General features: G+C 39.3%; 1 protein-coding gene across 1 annotated transcript in view; it reads left to right on the plus strand.

Moving 5' to 3' along the window:
- The first annotated feature begins 2,927 nt into the window (after positions 1–2,927).
- LOC124776140 (cilia- and flagella-associated protein 57-like) overlaps positions 2,928–17,782 on the plus strand; it is a 115,092-nt gene continuing 100,237 nt past the window's right edge. Inside the window, exons 1-2 of the mRNA XM_047250977.1 lie at positions 2,928–2,974; positions 13,290–13,389. Of these exons, the coding sequence (XP_047106933.1) occupies positions 2,928–2,974; positions 13,290–13,389 (147 nt within the window). The remainder of the gene's footprint in view (positions 2,975–13,289; positions 13,390–17,782) is intronic.

Below are 17,782 nucleotides of genomic sequence, written 5' to 3' on the forward strand. Positions count from 1 at the left end.
GTTTCCCCCTTACTTAACATATTCATGACACTGTGGTATATTGTCAGAATTTTCATTTTCAATTAGGGCAGAAGTATCATCTGCAAACAAAGCTAAATGAGTATTTATATTGAGAGGCAAGTCGTTTACATAGAACAGGAATAAAATGGGTCCAAGGCTCAATATTAAGTTTACAGGGTAAAAGAAAGCTACCAGATACATTACAAGACTTAGATCACATGAATAATTGCTAGAGGGTAGATTAGATGTAGATTTTATATCAAACAACTTCATATAATTATGGTACCTGGCATTTATATCAATAAGTGTTTGTTTTCATTAAAGAAAATGTAAGAAAGTATGACCAAATGAGATCAGTCCATGACCATTATACAAGATGTGAGCATACAATGCCATATGCTAGGCTGGCATAGGCCCATAACAGCTACAAATTTCTCCATTTTGTCTATTTCATCAAATTACCTGAAAGTGCCTACACAGTGCCAATAAATAGATTCAAAATTCAAATTAACTATAAATAAACAATCCATTGCACTTTACAACCCTAATTTATGCTATGCATGTGTTTTATATATGCCATTGCTTTGTGCTTATTGTTATTTATCTATTGTGGTTTTTTTCAGCTAGTTATACAGCACATTACCCTTGAAAAATCTGTTATGTAATTATTTATTCTAATCATTATTTGTCTAAGTATGTAATCTATCTGTATTGTATTATTTTCTTGTATTTACTGCCATTTACTAGTACTTGATCATTTTGTTGGGTGATAACCAGTTGCACGTAACAATGCTCCAGAGGAAATAAAGCATTTGTGTTTGTACTTCTTCATGCACAGCTCTTTGCTAATCTGATATTGATAATGAAGAACAGTATTATTGTTATTCTATCCTGAACTTTTAATAGAGTGACGATATACATCTACACCTACATCTACATCCATACTCTGCAAGCCAACTGACGGTGTGTGACGGAGGGCACTTTGAGTACCTCTGTAGGTTCTTACTTCTATTCCAGTCTCGTAATGTTCGTGGAAAGAAAGATTGTTGGTATGCCTCTGTGTGGGCTCTAATCTCTCTGTTTTTATCCTCATGGTCTCTTCGCGAGATATACGTAGGAGGGAGCACTATACTGCTTGACTCCTCGGTGAAGGTATGTTCTCAAAACTTCAACAAAAGCCCATACCAAGCTACTGGCATCTCTCGTGCAGTCTTCCACTGGAGTGCATCCATCATCTCTGTAATGCTTTCACGATTACTAAATGATCCTGTAACAAAGCACACTGCTCTCCATTAGATCTTCTCTATCTCTTCTATCAACCCTATCTGGTATGGATCCCACACTGGTGAAGCAATATTTAAGCAGTGAGTGAACAAGTGTACTGTAACCTACTTCCTTTGTTTTTGGATTGCATTTCCCTAGGATTCTTCCAATGAATCTTAGTCTGGAATCTGATTTACTGATGATCAACTTTATATGATCATTCCATTTTAAATCACTCCTAATGCCTACTCCCAGATAATTTATGGAATTAACTGCTTCCAGTTGCTGACCTGCTATATTGTAGCTAAATAATAAAGGATCTTTCTTTCTATGTATTTGCAGCACATTACACTTGTCTACATTGAGATTCAATTGCCATTCCCTGCACCATGCGTCAATTCATTGTAGATCCTCCTGCATTTCAGTACAATTTTCCATTGTAACAACCTGTCGATATACTACAGCATCATCCGTAAAAAGCCTCAGTGAACTTCCAATGTTATCCACAAGGTCATTTATGTATATTGTGATTAGCAACGGTCCTACGACACTCCCCTGAAGCACACCTAAAATCACTCTTACTTCGGAAGACTTCTCTCCATTGAGAATGACATGCTGCATTCTGTTATCTAGGAACTCTTCAATCCAATCACACAATTGGGCTGATAGTCCATACGCTCTTACTTTGTTAATTAAATGACTGTGGGAAACTATATTGAATGCCTTGTAGAAGTCATCTACCTGGGAATACGTGTCTATGGCCTTCTGAGTGTCGTGGACGAATAGCGTGAGCTGGGTTTCACACGATCGTCTTTTTTGAAACACATGCTGTTTCCTACAGAGTAGATTTCTAGTCTCCAGAAAAGTCATTATACTCGAACATAATATGTGTACCAAAATTCTACAACTGATTGATGTTAGAGATATAGGTCTATAGTTCTGCACAACTATTTGATGTCGCTTCTTGAAAACGGGGATGACCTGTGCCCTTTTCCAATCCTTTGGAATGCTATGCTCTTCTAGAGACCTACGGTACACCTCTGCAAGAAGGGGGGCAAGTTCCTTCATATAATCTGTGTAAAATAAATCTGGTATCCCATCAGGTCCAGCGGCCTTTCCTCTTGCGTCGGCCAACTTGGGAGTAGCATTATGGGAGAGGAGGCGGTGTGTGAGCGTGCCTTCCCTGAATTCATTGTGAACCATCCGAAGAGATGAGAGCTTGAACACATGACGGGTCGCACTCTTGTGGGAGGGACAAGCTGTGAACTATCTTGACGGTGAGTTCTGGTGAGGGTCACGTCTGTGCTGTCGGTGACCAGTACAAGCACACGATTATCGAACACCATAATCGACAGGTCATTGACATGGTCAGGTGGCACATTGCAGCACAAAATGAAGGACGGGGCATCCGCATCGCTAGTACCTGAAATGTTTTCAAAACCTGTGAATGGGGATGATGATGACATGCCTGAGGAACCCGCAAACTGCGGTGGTGACTTGATGGACAGAGAAAACCCAACTGTAGGTTGAACAGACTCATTAGCAGGTTCATCAAAACAACATGCACTCAGGTAGCCCGACTGGGATGGCAGAGGGTGTCAGAGGCCACGAAGGAAGGCTTTAGCCTGTGTAGAGAAATGGTTTGTGGGCGATCTTTTATCATAATGTCGAACGTCATCTCACCCCTCTGGAGTACTTCAAAGGGGCCAAGGTAAGGGGGTTGTAAGGGTTGTCTGACAGAGTCATCCCTGAGCATGATGTGTGAGCAAGTGCTGAGTGCGGTCGGCACGTAAGTGTCAGGTGGGGAATGGCTGACAGGTTGGTATAGCCGGGTGTTTCTAAAGTGTGCACGCATCCTTCCGATAAAGTCTGGGAAGGAGGGGAATCCCCGGGATCTTGGGGGAGAATTAGTTCCCCAGGTAAAACCGGGTTTTTGCTGAAATCAAATTCGGAAATTGTCCCATGTAAATCTAGTTTAAATGTAGAATGTAGGCCCAGCAGCACACAAGGAAGTGCCTTGGACCAGAGACAGTTGTGGCACCTGAGTGCAGTTTTAAGGGTGTGGTGCCATCATTCCACCAACCTGTTGCTTTGTAGGTGGTAGGCTGTCATATGGATCTCTTTAATAGCAGATTACAGAGAATCGTAAAAAGTGCAGATTCGAACTGTCGACCCTGGTCGGTTGTGATGGTGGACAGGCAACTGAACCTAGTGATCCAAGAAGAAACGAATCCTTTGGCCACAGTTTCTGCTGCGATGTTGGGTAAGGGGATGGCTTCCACCCAATGAGACATTCGATCTATTGTGGAATTGCTAAAGTAGAGTTTATCCTTGTTGAAGGTCATAGGTCATTGTCCATTAGCTGTGAAATAACTGACTGCGAAAGGTTGTGTTGGCCTGGTCATAAAAGCTGGGTCTCTTAATCTTCATAAAGAATGTTCAGTGATGTAGCCATGGTGCTGGATGTGAAACCTGTGGATTCTATACGACTGATGCGGAAGTCGCAGAAGACGTTGAACTCTTTTGTCCGGGGTCACCAATATGGGATCCTGGATACAGATCATAATATACATAATAAAGAGTTCCCAAATTTTCTATATATACATATATTTTACCTTAAAGGCTGATACACATGAACACTGCATGAAGTACAAAGGCAGACTGAATTAAACATGGCAGCTCGTCAGAAGGGTTAATGTTCCAAAGATTGTAATTTGTGTGGTCGATGTGACCTATCTATGCCACACATTGCTTTATTTCATTTGCTTATTTACTTAGTTTAATGTGATATGGATAGGGCCATCAGGTCCTCTCTTACATTGGATGAGGCTTCCACACATACAGTATCTTTTTATATCATAATTACATAAGTAACAACATTTCAAACATGACAAATTGTATTAAAATGATCTGAGCATCTGAAGTGGCAATGTGAGTAAATATACTGACTATGAACTGATAAAGTTAATACTGTCAGTACTTTTACTACTGTAGCTGCTGCTGCTAATAGTGACAATAGTGATAGTAATAATAATAATAAAAATAAATGACAATAATAACAATAATGATAGTGGCAGATATAAAAGTAATTTAGTGGTGTACAAAATAGTTTTCTGGCATATTGAGTTCTGCGTAAATTAAATTTAAGGACACTGTATCAGCTAAATATTTTGGGAAATGACAAAGATCTAGTTGGAAAGAAGGATGTAAAATGGGTAATGAGTGCATTTAGGCACAGTGGTATTCCTTATTGTTGCTGTGTTCTGAAGCTGGAGATGTTATTCAGCTCTCCAAAATAATATGGGAGATTAATGCAGAGTCCAGTGGCATATCCTGTAAATGTTAACATAGTTTTATCTGTAATGGAACTCCACTGTGCAGTTATTTTAACCACAAGTTCTCAGTGACATCACCAAAAAATGAGTTTTGAACTTTCATCTGTACCAGCAGATCCTTTTCTATGGACATGTTGGGCAGTGAAGGCAGATGACTTTGTCTTTGCCATTCCTAATGGAGGTCTTTATTCTTTCCAGTACCAAGAATGATTATTCTACTGATGAAGATTTAGATGGTATGGCTAATATCAGTTCACAGAGTTTATAGGGTTCTGGAAGTCCACTGTAAAGACCATTTTAATACAGGAAAATTTATATTTCTCTCACAAACTTGTCTTCAAAATGTTGCGACATAAACATAGCATTCAGTTCAGACCTTAGCCTGCCAATATAAAAAAATCATCCCATATATTGTCCATAATTTTTCAGTGTCTCTTCAGGAAACACGTCTGCAAAGCACGAGAACTTTGAGTCTGATATTTCAATCGGGCAGTGAAACAAATTTGATGCATAAATGCATGATTATAATATCTAATATTTCGAAGTACATCCACATTAGTCATAATTTACAGATGTTTCTGTGCATGTTTCTTACTTCTGTTCCTTGGAGTATCACATATGCTTTTAATTTTGCATCATATTTTCTCAAAGCCATTGCATCTCTTAGCATGTGGCTTTTCTTTCAAGTCGTCCACTTCCTTGTTGCAAAATATAATGTCTAAGAATTGTGACTGCACAGTGTTAAATGTGACATATGTTAGAGAAAACAGTCCTTCAAACAGACACAAAATCAAGTTAAATTGAAAATCTCATAACAGCAAGAGAAATTCACATGCTTCATTAATAACAGTTGTGTCCCAATTTTGTGGATTTTTCAAAATGAATTTGTCCAAATCCTTAAGTTCAAACCAATAATCTAACAAAGGTTTTACCAGATAAATTGAATAATTCAAAGTTGTTTGCACAAGTTTTGGAAATTTCTTCTTCACATTGTGTGCAACAAGTTTGTTACAAATACAAAATCAAATAGGGGTAATGCAGGAGTAGATATAATAATGAATAAAAAAAATAGGATTGTGGGTAAGCTACTACAAACAGCATAGCAAACACATTATTGTGGCCAAGATAGACACGAAGCCCACACCTACTACAGTAGTACAAGTTTATATGCCAACTAGCTCTGCAGATGATGAAGAAATTGATAAAATTTATGATGAGATAAAAGAAATTATTCAGGTAGTGAAGGGAGACAAAAATTTAATAGTCATGGGTGACTGGAATTTGAGAAAAGGAAAAGGAAGAGAAAGAAACATAGTAGGTGAATATGGATTGGGGGTAAGAAATGAAAGAGGAAGCCACCTGGTAGAATTTTGCACAGAGCATAACTTAATCATAGCTAACACTTGGTTCAATAATCATGAAAGAAGGTTGTATACATGGAAGAACCCTGGAGATAGTATAAGGTTTCAGATAGATTATATGATGGTAAGACAGAGATTTAGGAACCAGATTATAAATTGTAAGACATTTCCAGGGGCAGATGTGGGCTCTGGCCACAATCTGTTGGTTATGAACTGTAGATTAAAACTGAAGAAACTGCAAAAAGGTGGGAATTTAAGGAGATGGGACCAGGATAAACTGAAAGAACCAGAGGTTGGACAGAGTTACAGGGAGAACATAAGGGAACAATTGACAGGAATGGGGGAAACAAATACAGTAGAAGAAGAATGGGAAGCTCTGAGGGATGAAGTAGTGAAGGCAGCAGAGGATCAAGTAGGTTAAAAGACAAGGGCTAGTACAAATCCTTGGGTAACAGAAGAGATACTGAATTTAATTGATGAAAGGAGAAAATACAAAAATGCAGTAAATGAAGCAGGCAAAAGGAATACAAACGTCTCAAAAATGAGATCGACAGGAATTGCAAAATGGCTACGCAGGGACGGCTAGAGGACAAATGTAAGGATGTAGAGGCTTATCTCACTAGGGGCAAGATAGATACTGCCTACAGGAAAATTAAGGAGATCTTTGGAGAAAAGAGAACCACTTGTATGAATATCAAGAGCTCAGATGGAAACCCAGTTCTAAGCAAAGAAGGGAAAGCAGAAAGGTGGAAGGAGTGTATAGAGGGTCTATACAGGGCCAATGTTCTTGAGGACAATATTATGTAAATGGAAGAGGATGTAGATGAAGATGAAACGGGAGATATGATACCGCATGAATAGTTTGACAGAGCACTGAAAGACCTAAGTCGAAACAAGGCCCCGGGAGTAGACAACATTCCATTACAACTTACTGACAGCCTTGGGAGCGCCAGTCCTGACAAAACTCTACCATGTTGTGAGGAAGATGTATGAGACAGGCGAAAGGCTATTTACAATTTGTACAGAAACCAGATGGCAGTTATAAGAGTCGAGGGACATGAAACGGAAGCAGTGGTTGTGAAGGGAGTGAGACAGGGTTGTAGCCTATCCCTGATGCTATTCAATCTGTATATTGAGCAAGCAGTAAAGGAAACAAAAGAAAAGTTTGGAGTAGGCATTAAAATCCATGGAGAAGAAAGAAAAACTTTGAGGTTCGCTGATGGCATTGTAATTCTGTCAGAGACAGCAAAGGATTTGGAAGAACAGTTGAACGGAATGGACAGTGTCTTGAAAGGAGGGTGTGAGATGAACATCAACAAAAGCTAAACAAGGATAATGGAACGTAGTCGCATTAAATCGGGTGATGCTGAGGGAATTAGATTACGAAATGAGACACTTAAAGTAGTAACAGAGTTTTGCAATTTGGGGAGCAAAATAACTGATGATGGTCAAAGCAGAGAGGATATGAAATGTAGACTGGCAATAGCAAGGAAAGCGTTTCTAAAGAAGAGAAATTTGTTAACATTGAGTATAGATTTAAGTGTCAGGAAGTCGTTTCTGAAAGTATTTGTATGGAGTGTAGCCATGTATGGAAGTGAAACATGGATGATAAGTAGTTTAGACAAGAAGAGAATAGAAGCTTTCAAAATGTGGTGCTGCAGAAGAATGCTGAAGATTAGATGGGTAGATCACATAACTAATGAGGAGGTATTGAATAGAATTGTGGAGAAGAGGAGTTTGTGGCACAAATTAACTAGAAGAAGGGATCGCTTGGTAGGACCTCTTCTGAGGCATCAAGGGATCACCAATTTAGTACTGGGGGGCAGCATGGAGGGTAAAAATTGTAGAGGGAGACCAAGAGATGAATACACTAAGCAGATTCAGAAGGATGTATGCTGCAGTAGGTACTGCGAGATGAAGAAGCTTGCACAGGATAGAATATCATGGAGAGCTGCATCAAACCAGTCTCAGGACTGAAGACCACAACAACAACAACAACAACTACTATTGGATTCACTCATTTTGTGAAATGATGCTAAAATATCGTTCAGACACAGTGGTAACATTCATCTGTCACTTAAGTCACTATTTTTTGATGAATTCAAGATAGCAGAAGAGAAAACTTACTAAATGCAGTCTTATTATTGTGTGCATTTATCCATGTTTCACACGAATTTGGCGTGATGTCACAAACAGAAAAATGGGAGTTGAGACTACGACAGTGCCTTGCTTGTATGTTTCAAGAACTACTACAAGAGAGTGTCCATGCAGCACACAAATTAACTGTCAGTTCAAAAGGAAGAAAGTAAGAACTGTGAAATAATTATTATAATTTAAATATTAAAAACTCACTTATAGTGACTAATATATTCCATACAGCAAGTAATGCTTGCACTGCATGCACAGAAATATGCCTCTCCTAGAGATGTGTTCCTCCTACTGAGAAGAACTTTGAGAAAATTACTGAATGACAGAGGGGGAGAGAAAAGATTTTACTCTGATGGGAACAATTTTTTCTGACATGTTGTTCAGACATGGGGATTAAGGATGAGGAGAGATAAGAGGGGCAATGAGGAGCAATGTTCACTGATAAGACAGTAGAAAAGTGAAGGGTATAGATATATCTGCGCTTGTCTGCACACAGCCAGGATAGGTGTGCCTGTGATGGTGAAATATGATCAAAGAGTCAAACATCACAGATATAATGAAAACGGGCATTCATAACAAGTTCCAGGTCCCTTGACTTTTCCTAAGAAAGGCCTTGCAGGATAACATCATTCTAATCAATAATCAGAGGTGTAAGTGTTTGTACAAGTTTCTTTTTCAGGTCAAGAGGGAAGAGCTTTTTATATTTTTATCAGGCATAGAGAAATACTGATGCCTTCTCAAACACTGCAGTTATATGATTGATCCAATTCAGATCCTAGACTTTTTTTCTGAAGGAGGGAAGTTGGTATTTGTCCCATTTAGATTCCCAATATTTTAGGCTAATGAGCCTAGAGTGACCATCCAGTACTGCTTGAATTTTGAAGAATTGAGCTTTAGCCATATATCCTGTGCCAATTTTGGTAGTGTGCACAGGTTGGTATTGAGATTTTTGATAGCTATTGCTTTTGCACTTGCAAGACACAACTGGTGGTCATCAGCGTACATGTGGTATTTGCAATATGTCACAATTGATGACACATCATTTACATATGATGAAAAGAGTACAGAACCTAATACCAAACCCTGTGAGATATCTGATACTAGCTGCCTTCATTGTGATTTTATGGAGCCAGATATGACAAATTTCAGGAGAGACATCAGGTATGAATCAAACCATTGCACTGCACTTAGCGAGAAATTTAGGCTGCTAAGTTTGGCAAGCAAAGTGTTGAAATCAACAGTGTCAAAGGCTTGGCTGAAGTCTAAGAAACACATGAAGAAGCAGATGTTAGTTACCTCTTGTCCATACATGTTATCTTTGTTAAGGTAGATGTTGTGCTGTGGTGTTTATGGAAACCTGATTTGTATTTTGTGTAAGTTGTTTTAATTAGGTCATTTGTTAGCTGGTCATGGACTATTTATTCTAAGGCCTTTGGCAATGCAGGAAGATGTGAATAGCTCAATAATCAGAGGGTACTGTGACAATGTTTTCTTTCGATAGCGGCTTAACTAATCCATGTTTCCAGGCCTCAGAGAAAACACTTGTGTTTCAGGAGTGGTTGAAAATACAGTGGAACCTCGCATAGCAAGCGTAATTCATTCCAGAATGTTAGTTGTAGTGCAAAACACTCATTAAGCGAAACAATTTATCCCATATAAATTAATGCAGATTCAGAAGGATGTAGGCTGCAGTAGGTACTGGGAGATGAAGAAGCTTGCACAGGATAGAATAGCATGGAGAGTTGCATCAAACCAGTCTCAGGACTGAAGACCACAACAACAACATGATAATGTGTTCCATCCAGAAAAAGTACTAAAATATTTATCTTATTCATGCCATTTATTCAAAGAAAATTATACATACAGTATTATGTACTTCATTATTTGTGATACAGAACTAATTATTTTTTACTAGGAAGCTAACTATAGTCATTTGTTTTGCTGACGCTTCAACACTTGGTTCTAAAAGGAGACACAGCATTATCATCACATAAATTTGTAGCACCCATAGCTACTGCTTCATTGGGGTGACGATTTTCAATGTGTGATACAACCAGTTCCCATGATTTCAGCATTTCTCTTCTTGTGCCAGAAGACTGCTGCTTTGCTGTTACAGCCTCCTCCTCCTCCTCCTCCTCCTCCTCTTCCTCTGAAGAACTTCTCTCCACAACTTCCTGCTGTGGAACACACTGCAACTCCATAAGCTCTTCAGTGGCCATTTTTTGGCTGTGATCTTCCACAAGCTCATCAATATCATTGTTATCCACTTATAGTCCCATGCTCTTGGCCAAAGACACAATCTCATTGACTACACGTTCCACAGGTGACTCAGACGCCTTAGTCACGTTCAACAATGCACTCTGGCCAGAGCTTCTTCCAAGCAGAAGTGAGAGTTCTCTTCGTAACCCCTTCCCATACCTTATTGAGCATCTTGACACAGCCAATGATGTTGAAGTGATATTTACAAAATTCTCCGAGAGTGAGATTTGTAGCTTCAGTCAAATCAAAGCAATGCTCGAAGAGTGCTTTAAAGTAGAGCTTCTTAAAGTCAGAAATAATCTGCTGGTCCTTAGGCTGGAGTAACAGAGTGGTGTTGTGAGGCAGAAATTGGATCTTGATGAATTGAAATTCTTCAAGGAAGTGATCTTGTAGGCTTGGATAATGGGCAAGACCATTGTCCATAACAAGCTAGACATGGAGTGGCAGATTCATCTCAAGCAAATATTGTTTTCACCAAAGGACCAAATACTTCAATCACACACACACACACACACACACACACACACACACACACACACAAAACAAAAAAAAACATGTGTCGCCCAAGCATTGTTGTTGGAGCTCCACATCACATTTAACTTGCTCTTCTGGGCTTTACACTTCTTGAAGGCTCATGGGGTTTCTTAATGGTAAACAAGCAGCAGTTTAATTTTCAAGGTGCCACTTGCATTGGCACAGAATAACAGTGTGAGACTGTCTTTCATTGGCATGTGAATGGGCAATGCACTCTCCTCTGCTGTTATAAAGGTATGCTTCAGCATCTTTTTCCAGAACAGACCCATATGATCACGCTTAAAAACCTGTTGCAGCAGGTAACCCTCAGAATCTATGAGCATCTTGAAGTTGCTGATGAAGTTCTCTGCTGTCTGTGTTGGACCTGGCTGTTTTGCTGTACCTCACAATGCTGTGGTTGCTTGTTCTTCTCTTAACTTCTTGAACCACCCATAGCTTCCCTTAAACACTTCTTTGGCTGCTGATGATCCTGGCATCTTCTTAATGGGGTTGGGAAAAATCATTCTCATCTCCTCACAAGTTATGTTCCTGTTTATAGTGTTGCCTTGCAATTGATTTTCATTTATTGATATAAGGAGCAACCTTTCAGTATCATCCAGAATACGAAACAGTTGTTTAGATACTCTAGTCTCTCGCTTTGCAGCATTTCTCTCCTTAATCTTGTCCTTGTTCTTGAGGATAGTGCAAATAGTTGACGTACACTGATTGTATGTGCATGCGAAATCCGCCATGCTCACATCACAGTCACGTTTTTTAGTGGTTTTACATTTCATTTCTAAGGCCATTTTCTTTCTCTTATGGTCATCTTCTTGACATTTTATCTTCAAGGACATGAAAGTTATTAAAATTGGCACACAAAAAATCACTTTATGAACACAAGTTTTAAAAAAATGTGTGATTACAAGCTGTACTAAGATGATAGCAGAAAGAGTGCTAAACCCAGATTGCAGTATGTACTAAAGAGTTTGTTCATATACCGCAACAATGAAAAGTGTCCAAATTGTTGGATGTTTCCCTCACAACACATGAACAGCTGGTGACATCACTCTAAATCACCGCCACTCATTATGCAAAACATCACTTGTTAAGTGAGTAATTTTTTTACAATTTGTTTTGCTCTATGTCCAAATTGCACATTATGGGAGGTGCTCGTTAAGTGAGGTTCCAGTGTATCTGTTATAGAGGGCAGTAGTGGATCAATGGTAAGCCTCATCATTTGTATTGTGATGCCATCATGTCCAGCAGATGCTCATCCAAAACACACAATGTCTTTCTTAACAGTATTGAAATAATATCACTGTAGACAGAGTTTTTTGTGGCTACAATCATTTCCTTTGTAGTTCATTTGTGGATTTAGGTAATGTGAAGTACTTGGTTAGTTCTTCAGCTGGGACAAGGAGATCAGCTCCAGCATTCATTTTGATAATACCAATGCTGTGCAGGGCTTTTCCCTGGAATAGCTGGTCTACTTCTGTTGGTGGTTTATGTAAGGCCATGTCTGAGTTTTGCATTTGTCACAGGTTTTCAGTGTGTTCTCTTGAGATCCATGAACTGTTTTAGTTCCTCAGTTAGCCAATATTGCTGAGTAAGTTTTTTCATAAACCATGAAGTTTTTCATTTATGTCTGAAAAGGGAGTGGAAGACATCCCCCAAACTACTTATTGTGCTTCAATTGCAAGATCGGATAAGTTAATGTGTTTGAAGTCTCAGTATGTTGTCAGTTTATGGTTTCTTTCTGGGATACTGTAGGGAGTACATCAGGAAAATAATGTCATTGGTGGACTTTCCAGGTTCAGATATTTGAGAGGTATCAATTACTCTGCCTGGGGAGTTTGTTTCAAATATATCTGTGAGAGTGTGATTGCTGTTAGTATGATGGGTACAACCAAGCTGAAATAGTGACATTTTTGAAGATGAAACCATCTGCTTGAATTTCACAATGGAAGAACTGTTGTGTAGAAATTTATATTAGTGTCACCAGCTAGAATTATATGCTCATACATCAGTTCAAGACTTGAAAGAGCAGCATCAAAACAGGTAAACCCACCTACTTTATGAAGTTTGTAGAGGAAACATATCAAGGAACTTTCTGTAAGGGATTTAATCTCTATTAACATATATTCCACTTTTTATGTTCATTATTGTTGGATGTGAATAATACAGTAGGTGATAAACCAGAGTGTATTTATACCCCTATTCCATTCCCTCATCAGTCAAATCTATCATGACTTAGAAAGATGTAGCCATCTCAATTTACTGAACTTATGGGAATAATTGTTTTTGTTACGTCTCTGACAGTTGTATTACATGGCTGTTTATGTATTCAGATATGTGATGGAATTTTCCAAGATCCTTTAAGTATTTACTTCTTTCATTTTTGTTCTTCTAGGCAAATAGGTGACATATTGGAAGAGAAGAAACGGGCAATGTCTGAAATTCAACAGAAGTATGAGCTTAAACTTCACAATAAGGAGATGCAAATTGATGATGTATGTCCATAAGCAGTACTTTCATCTTATAAATGTAGACTACATGTAAGATATTACATTTTAGAGACCAGTCCATGTCATGTTCATGTTGGCATATATTGAAAACATTCAGAGTTTTTAAGGCAGTATGAACTGCATAGCGAATTGTGTGGCCTGTAATTAGGCTTTCTGCTTTGATTCAGTTAATCTATGGAAAATTCCATTAGTTGTATGCATACATGATAAATGAAAACATGACTTCTGTCGGATAGTTGAAACAGTGTAAGAAGCCATAGCGGTCAGTTTTGAGATGATTTAAACTGTTGGCCAAATGTATGACTAGCTCAAATATGGCTTCAGATGGAACAAAATGCCTTTCATTAAAGTAATGAAATGCTAGGCAGCTTCATCAGCCCTGGATTTCTCCAAGTGGCAGCCTTTTGTTTCACCAGTAGCTCTCTGAACTGAAATTTTTTTTATTCTTCAACCCAGAGCCTAGGAAACACATTGGAAATCACTGGGATAGGATGAATATTACTTTGGTCAGACTGGATGTTTCTGGCAATCAACTATGCATGTTACCTCATACTAGAGGCGTTCATAAGCAAAGTGGAGTGCCATAACCTGACCTAACTATGGAAACAGGGCAGCTGGCCCAGCTGCAGGCAGGCGCAATTGAAAGATACTCACGTATAGATTTCAGCACACACATGACCTGCAACTCCAACATCTTGGCCTGGCCTGAGATGCTGGAGTTGTGTGTGAGGTTGGTTGGTTAGTTGTTTTGGGGAAGGAGACCAGACAGCGAGGTCATCGGTCTCATCGGGTTAGAGAAGGACGGGGAAGGAAGGCGACCGTGCCCTTTGAAAGGAACCATCCCGGCATTTGCCTGGAGCGATTTAGGGAAATCACGGAAAACCTAAATCAGGATGGCCGGACGCGGGATTGAACCGTCGTCCTCCCGAATGCGAGTCCAGTGTCTAACCACTGCGCCACCTCGCTCGGTGTGTGTGAGGTGTTGCCTGCTTTTGTGTGTGTGTGTGTGTGTGTGTGTGTGTGTGTGTGTGTGTGTGTGTTTTACTGATGAAGGCTGTGGCCAAAAGCTATGTGTGTGTCTTTTTATTGTGTCTGTCCACAACTTTTGTACCTCATTTAAACTAAATTTCATAAATATATGTCAATGATAAGCACCACAGTAGAATTCAAAGTTATCCATAATTTACAGCAATCTTCAGCACTGTCATGCTTGCTTTATATATTGATACAGTTCTGCTGGTCATGAACTGTAACTTAACTGATTTATGATTTTTCTAGCAGCTATGCACCACCTGCACATATGAAGCATGTTATGATGACATTTAAGAAATTCATTTTGATTTACAATATTATATTTCTGTCTTGTTCTATTTTCATCTGTTTCCAGTATTTTTTAATCTGTGTCAAAACATTTTCTGCTGGTCAAGCTGGTAGTTTTAATCATGAGCCAGGATGTTAATTTTTCTAATTCCTTTGAGGGAAGTGGCCATTGTACTTATTTTTCCAGGCACACGATTGTGCTTATTCACAATTCACCCAAATCACTATAGGTTGATGGCTTGGATAGTTCCTTTAGAAAGGACACATTCCTTTCCTCCCATATCCTCATTTTGTGCATGTCATCCTCCGTTAATGATCTAAATGTGCAGGACAATAAAATCTAATCTTTCAGTTTACTTGCAATTCAACTTTACAAATAGATTTCCATTTGATTGAAACCCCTATCAAAGTTATCACCAGAGTTGATCAAAACTTGAAAGCTTTGGGAGATCATTATAAACCACAATACATCCTCCTCAGCTTCAAAATCAGTTGCGATCTGTGGTGGGCTCTTTACACTGTGTCTGTGTAGTACTTTTTGGGGATTCTTTACATTTTTTCTCTGTATTAGGATGTTAATTTCAACAGTATGTCCACTGAAAAAACTTAAGCCACTACTCAGCAACTTCTCAAACAAAATTCCATCTCCTTTTATTTTGAAATATATTAATTTCTTCAACTCTTCTCCAGTCTCCCCCCTCAGTTGGTGTCAGGGTCCACTAATTGTATTTGTAGATGCCACTCCTCCTCATTAACTTGCTGCAAATACATAACTTCTGTTTCTGCAGAACTCAGTAGTAATGCTTTGTTGTATAAATCAACTATTTATCTGTTGAAGGCAAATCAGTACCAAGTGCACTATATGGAACATCCATGACACAACATTCCTCTAGAAATCAAAGATGTCTCATATGAGCTAACTGAAATCAGGAGAATTTCATGGTCCATGTTCAAGGAAACCAAACCTGTTTACTGCTTCTTTGAAATGTTCTTCCTTATCGATTTTAATACTGTAATTATCCAACACTGAATTCACTACTAGGAAAACCAGTTGATAATCATTATAATGAATGTCAGAAATAAAATGACTGTGCTATGTACCCTAGTTCAGTTATCTTTATGCATCCCAAACAAGAAACATCACAATAATTTATTTTTGGTAAATAGAGGTAACCAGAAGACAGTTTCCATAAACCAAATAAACATCTCAGCAGCTTACTGCTTTCTGACATAAAATAGATTTCAAAATAATTATATCACCTTAACCATTAGAGTGTCTGTTGCAGATGGAAGCATAAAAATCTATCTAGGCAATATTTACTGCTCAAAATATTTAAAGGATTGGACAAGACATCACACATTACATGAGGATAAATTTTTAGTTCATTTGAGTATTTCAAATAGCACGATAAACACTGCCTAACAAAAATGAGAGGCATCCAGAAGGCACGGTAGAATATCAGTGTAACTTTGTTCACATACACACTATCAGTTGGTACATAAACATTTAGAGTCACAATTCTGTGTGACAGGTAATGTGGCCACCAGAGTGCACTAGTGTTGTTCATGATTTATGTTGTAACCATGCCTAGTAGTACATATAAGGGGCATGAACAGCATCATATGTTGATTGAATCACTGTGAAGGACCACATACTTGGATGAGACATTATAAACAGCACCTGACAGAGTGTGAAATGGATCTCATTGTCAGTCACCATTTAGCACGCTGGTCAAATCATGCACTACCCAGATTTAAGGGGAATTCAGATGTGACAGTGGCCCAACGTTGGACTACATGGAAATGTGTGGACTCATGTACTCAGTGTTAAGGTTCCATTTGGTCACCTCTGACCACAACAAGTGATGATCACCATATTGTGTGCCAAGGCCATTGTAATCCCCTCACACTTTTGCCTGCTGTCTGAGAACAAGTAATTGGCTCCCTGTAATATTCTGTCATTCTACACCACTGATCAGAGACTAGCAACAGATGGACTAAGGAATTACTGTCCCAAATATAAACTACAACTAACACCTTAACACAGATGGCTGTATTTTGCTTGATGCCACGGTCATGCAAAGAAATGGCTCATGAATGGCATTGCACTGTGCCCAGCAATGAAACACAGATCTGCTTTATCTCGGATGACCATTGCTGGGCTGGCTGGGATGGCCAGGTGGTTATAGGCGCTACAGTCTGGAACCGCGTGACCACTACGGTCGCAGGTTCGAATCCTGCCTTGGGCTTGGATGTGTATGATGTCCTTAGGTTTGTTAGGTTTAAGTAGTTCTAAGTTCTAGGGGACTGATGACCTCAGATGTTAAGTCCCACAGTGCTCAGAGCCATTTGAACCATTTTTGAATCATTGCTGGTAAATTTTATTCTTCTAGTGTTTGGTAGACACACAGCAGTGTAAGGGTTGAAATGGTTGTGGTCCTCAGGGATAGATGCATAAGTGATCTGATCCACTGTGCCTTCCAGGATGACAAGATCCCCCAGGAAGTGCCATGGAAGCATTCCACAGATCATAACGCTCCCTCCTCTGGCCCAGACCCTTCTGATGACTACTACATCTACATCATCTACATCGACATTTATACTCCGCAAGCCACCCAATGGTGTGTGGCGGAGGGCACTTTATGTGCCACTGTCATTACCTCCTTTTCTGGTTCCAGTCACGCATTGTTCGCGGGAAGAATGACTGCCGGAAAGCCTCCGTGCACACTCGAATCTCTCTAATTTTACATTTGTGATCTCCTCGGGAGGTATAAGTAAGGGGAAGCAATATATTCGATATCTTATCCAGAAACGCACCCTCTCGAAACCTGGACAGCAAGCTACACTGCGATGCAGAGCACCTCTCTTGCAGAGTCTGCCACTGGAGTTTGCTAAACATCTCCATAATGCTATCACGCTTACCAAATAACCCTGTGACGAAATGTGCCACTCTTCTTTGGATCTTCTCTATCTCTGTCAACCCGACCTGGTACGGATCCCCCACTGATGAGCAATACTCAAGTATAGGTCAAATGAGTGTTTTGTAAGCCACCTCCTT

The sequence above is a fragment of the Schistocerca piceifrons genome, chromosome 2 (genome assembly GCF_021461385.2).
Source record: "Schistocerca piceifrons isolate TAMUIC-IGC-003096 chromosome 2, iqSchPice1.1, whole genome shotgun sequence".
Taxonomy (NCBI): domain Eukaryota; kingdom Metazoa; phylum Arthropoda; class Insecta; order Orthoptera; family Acrididae; genus Schistocerca; species Schistocerca piceifrons.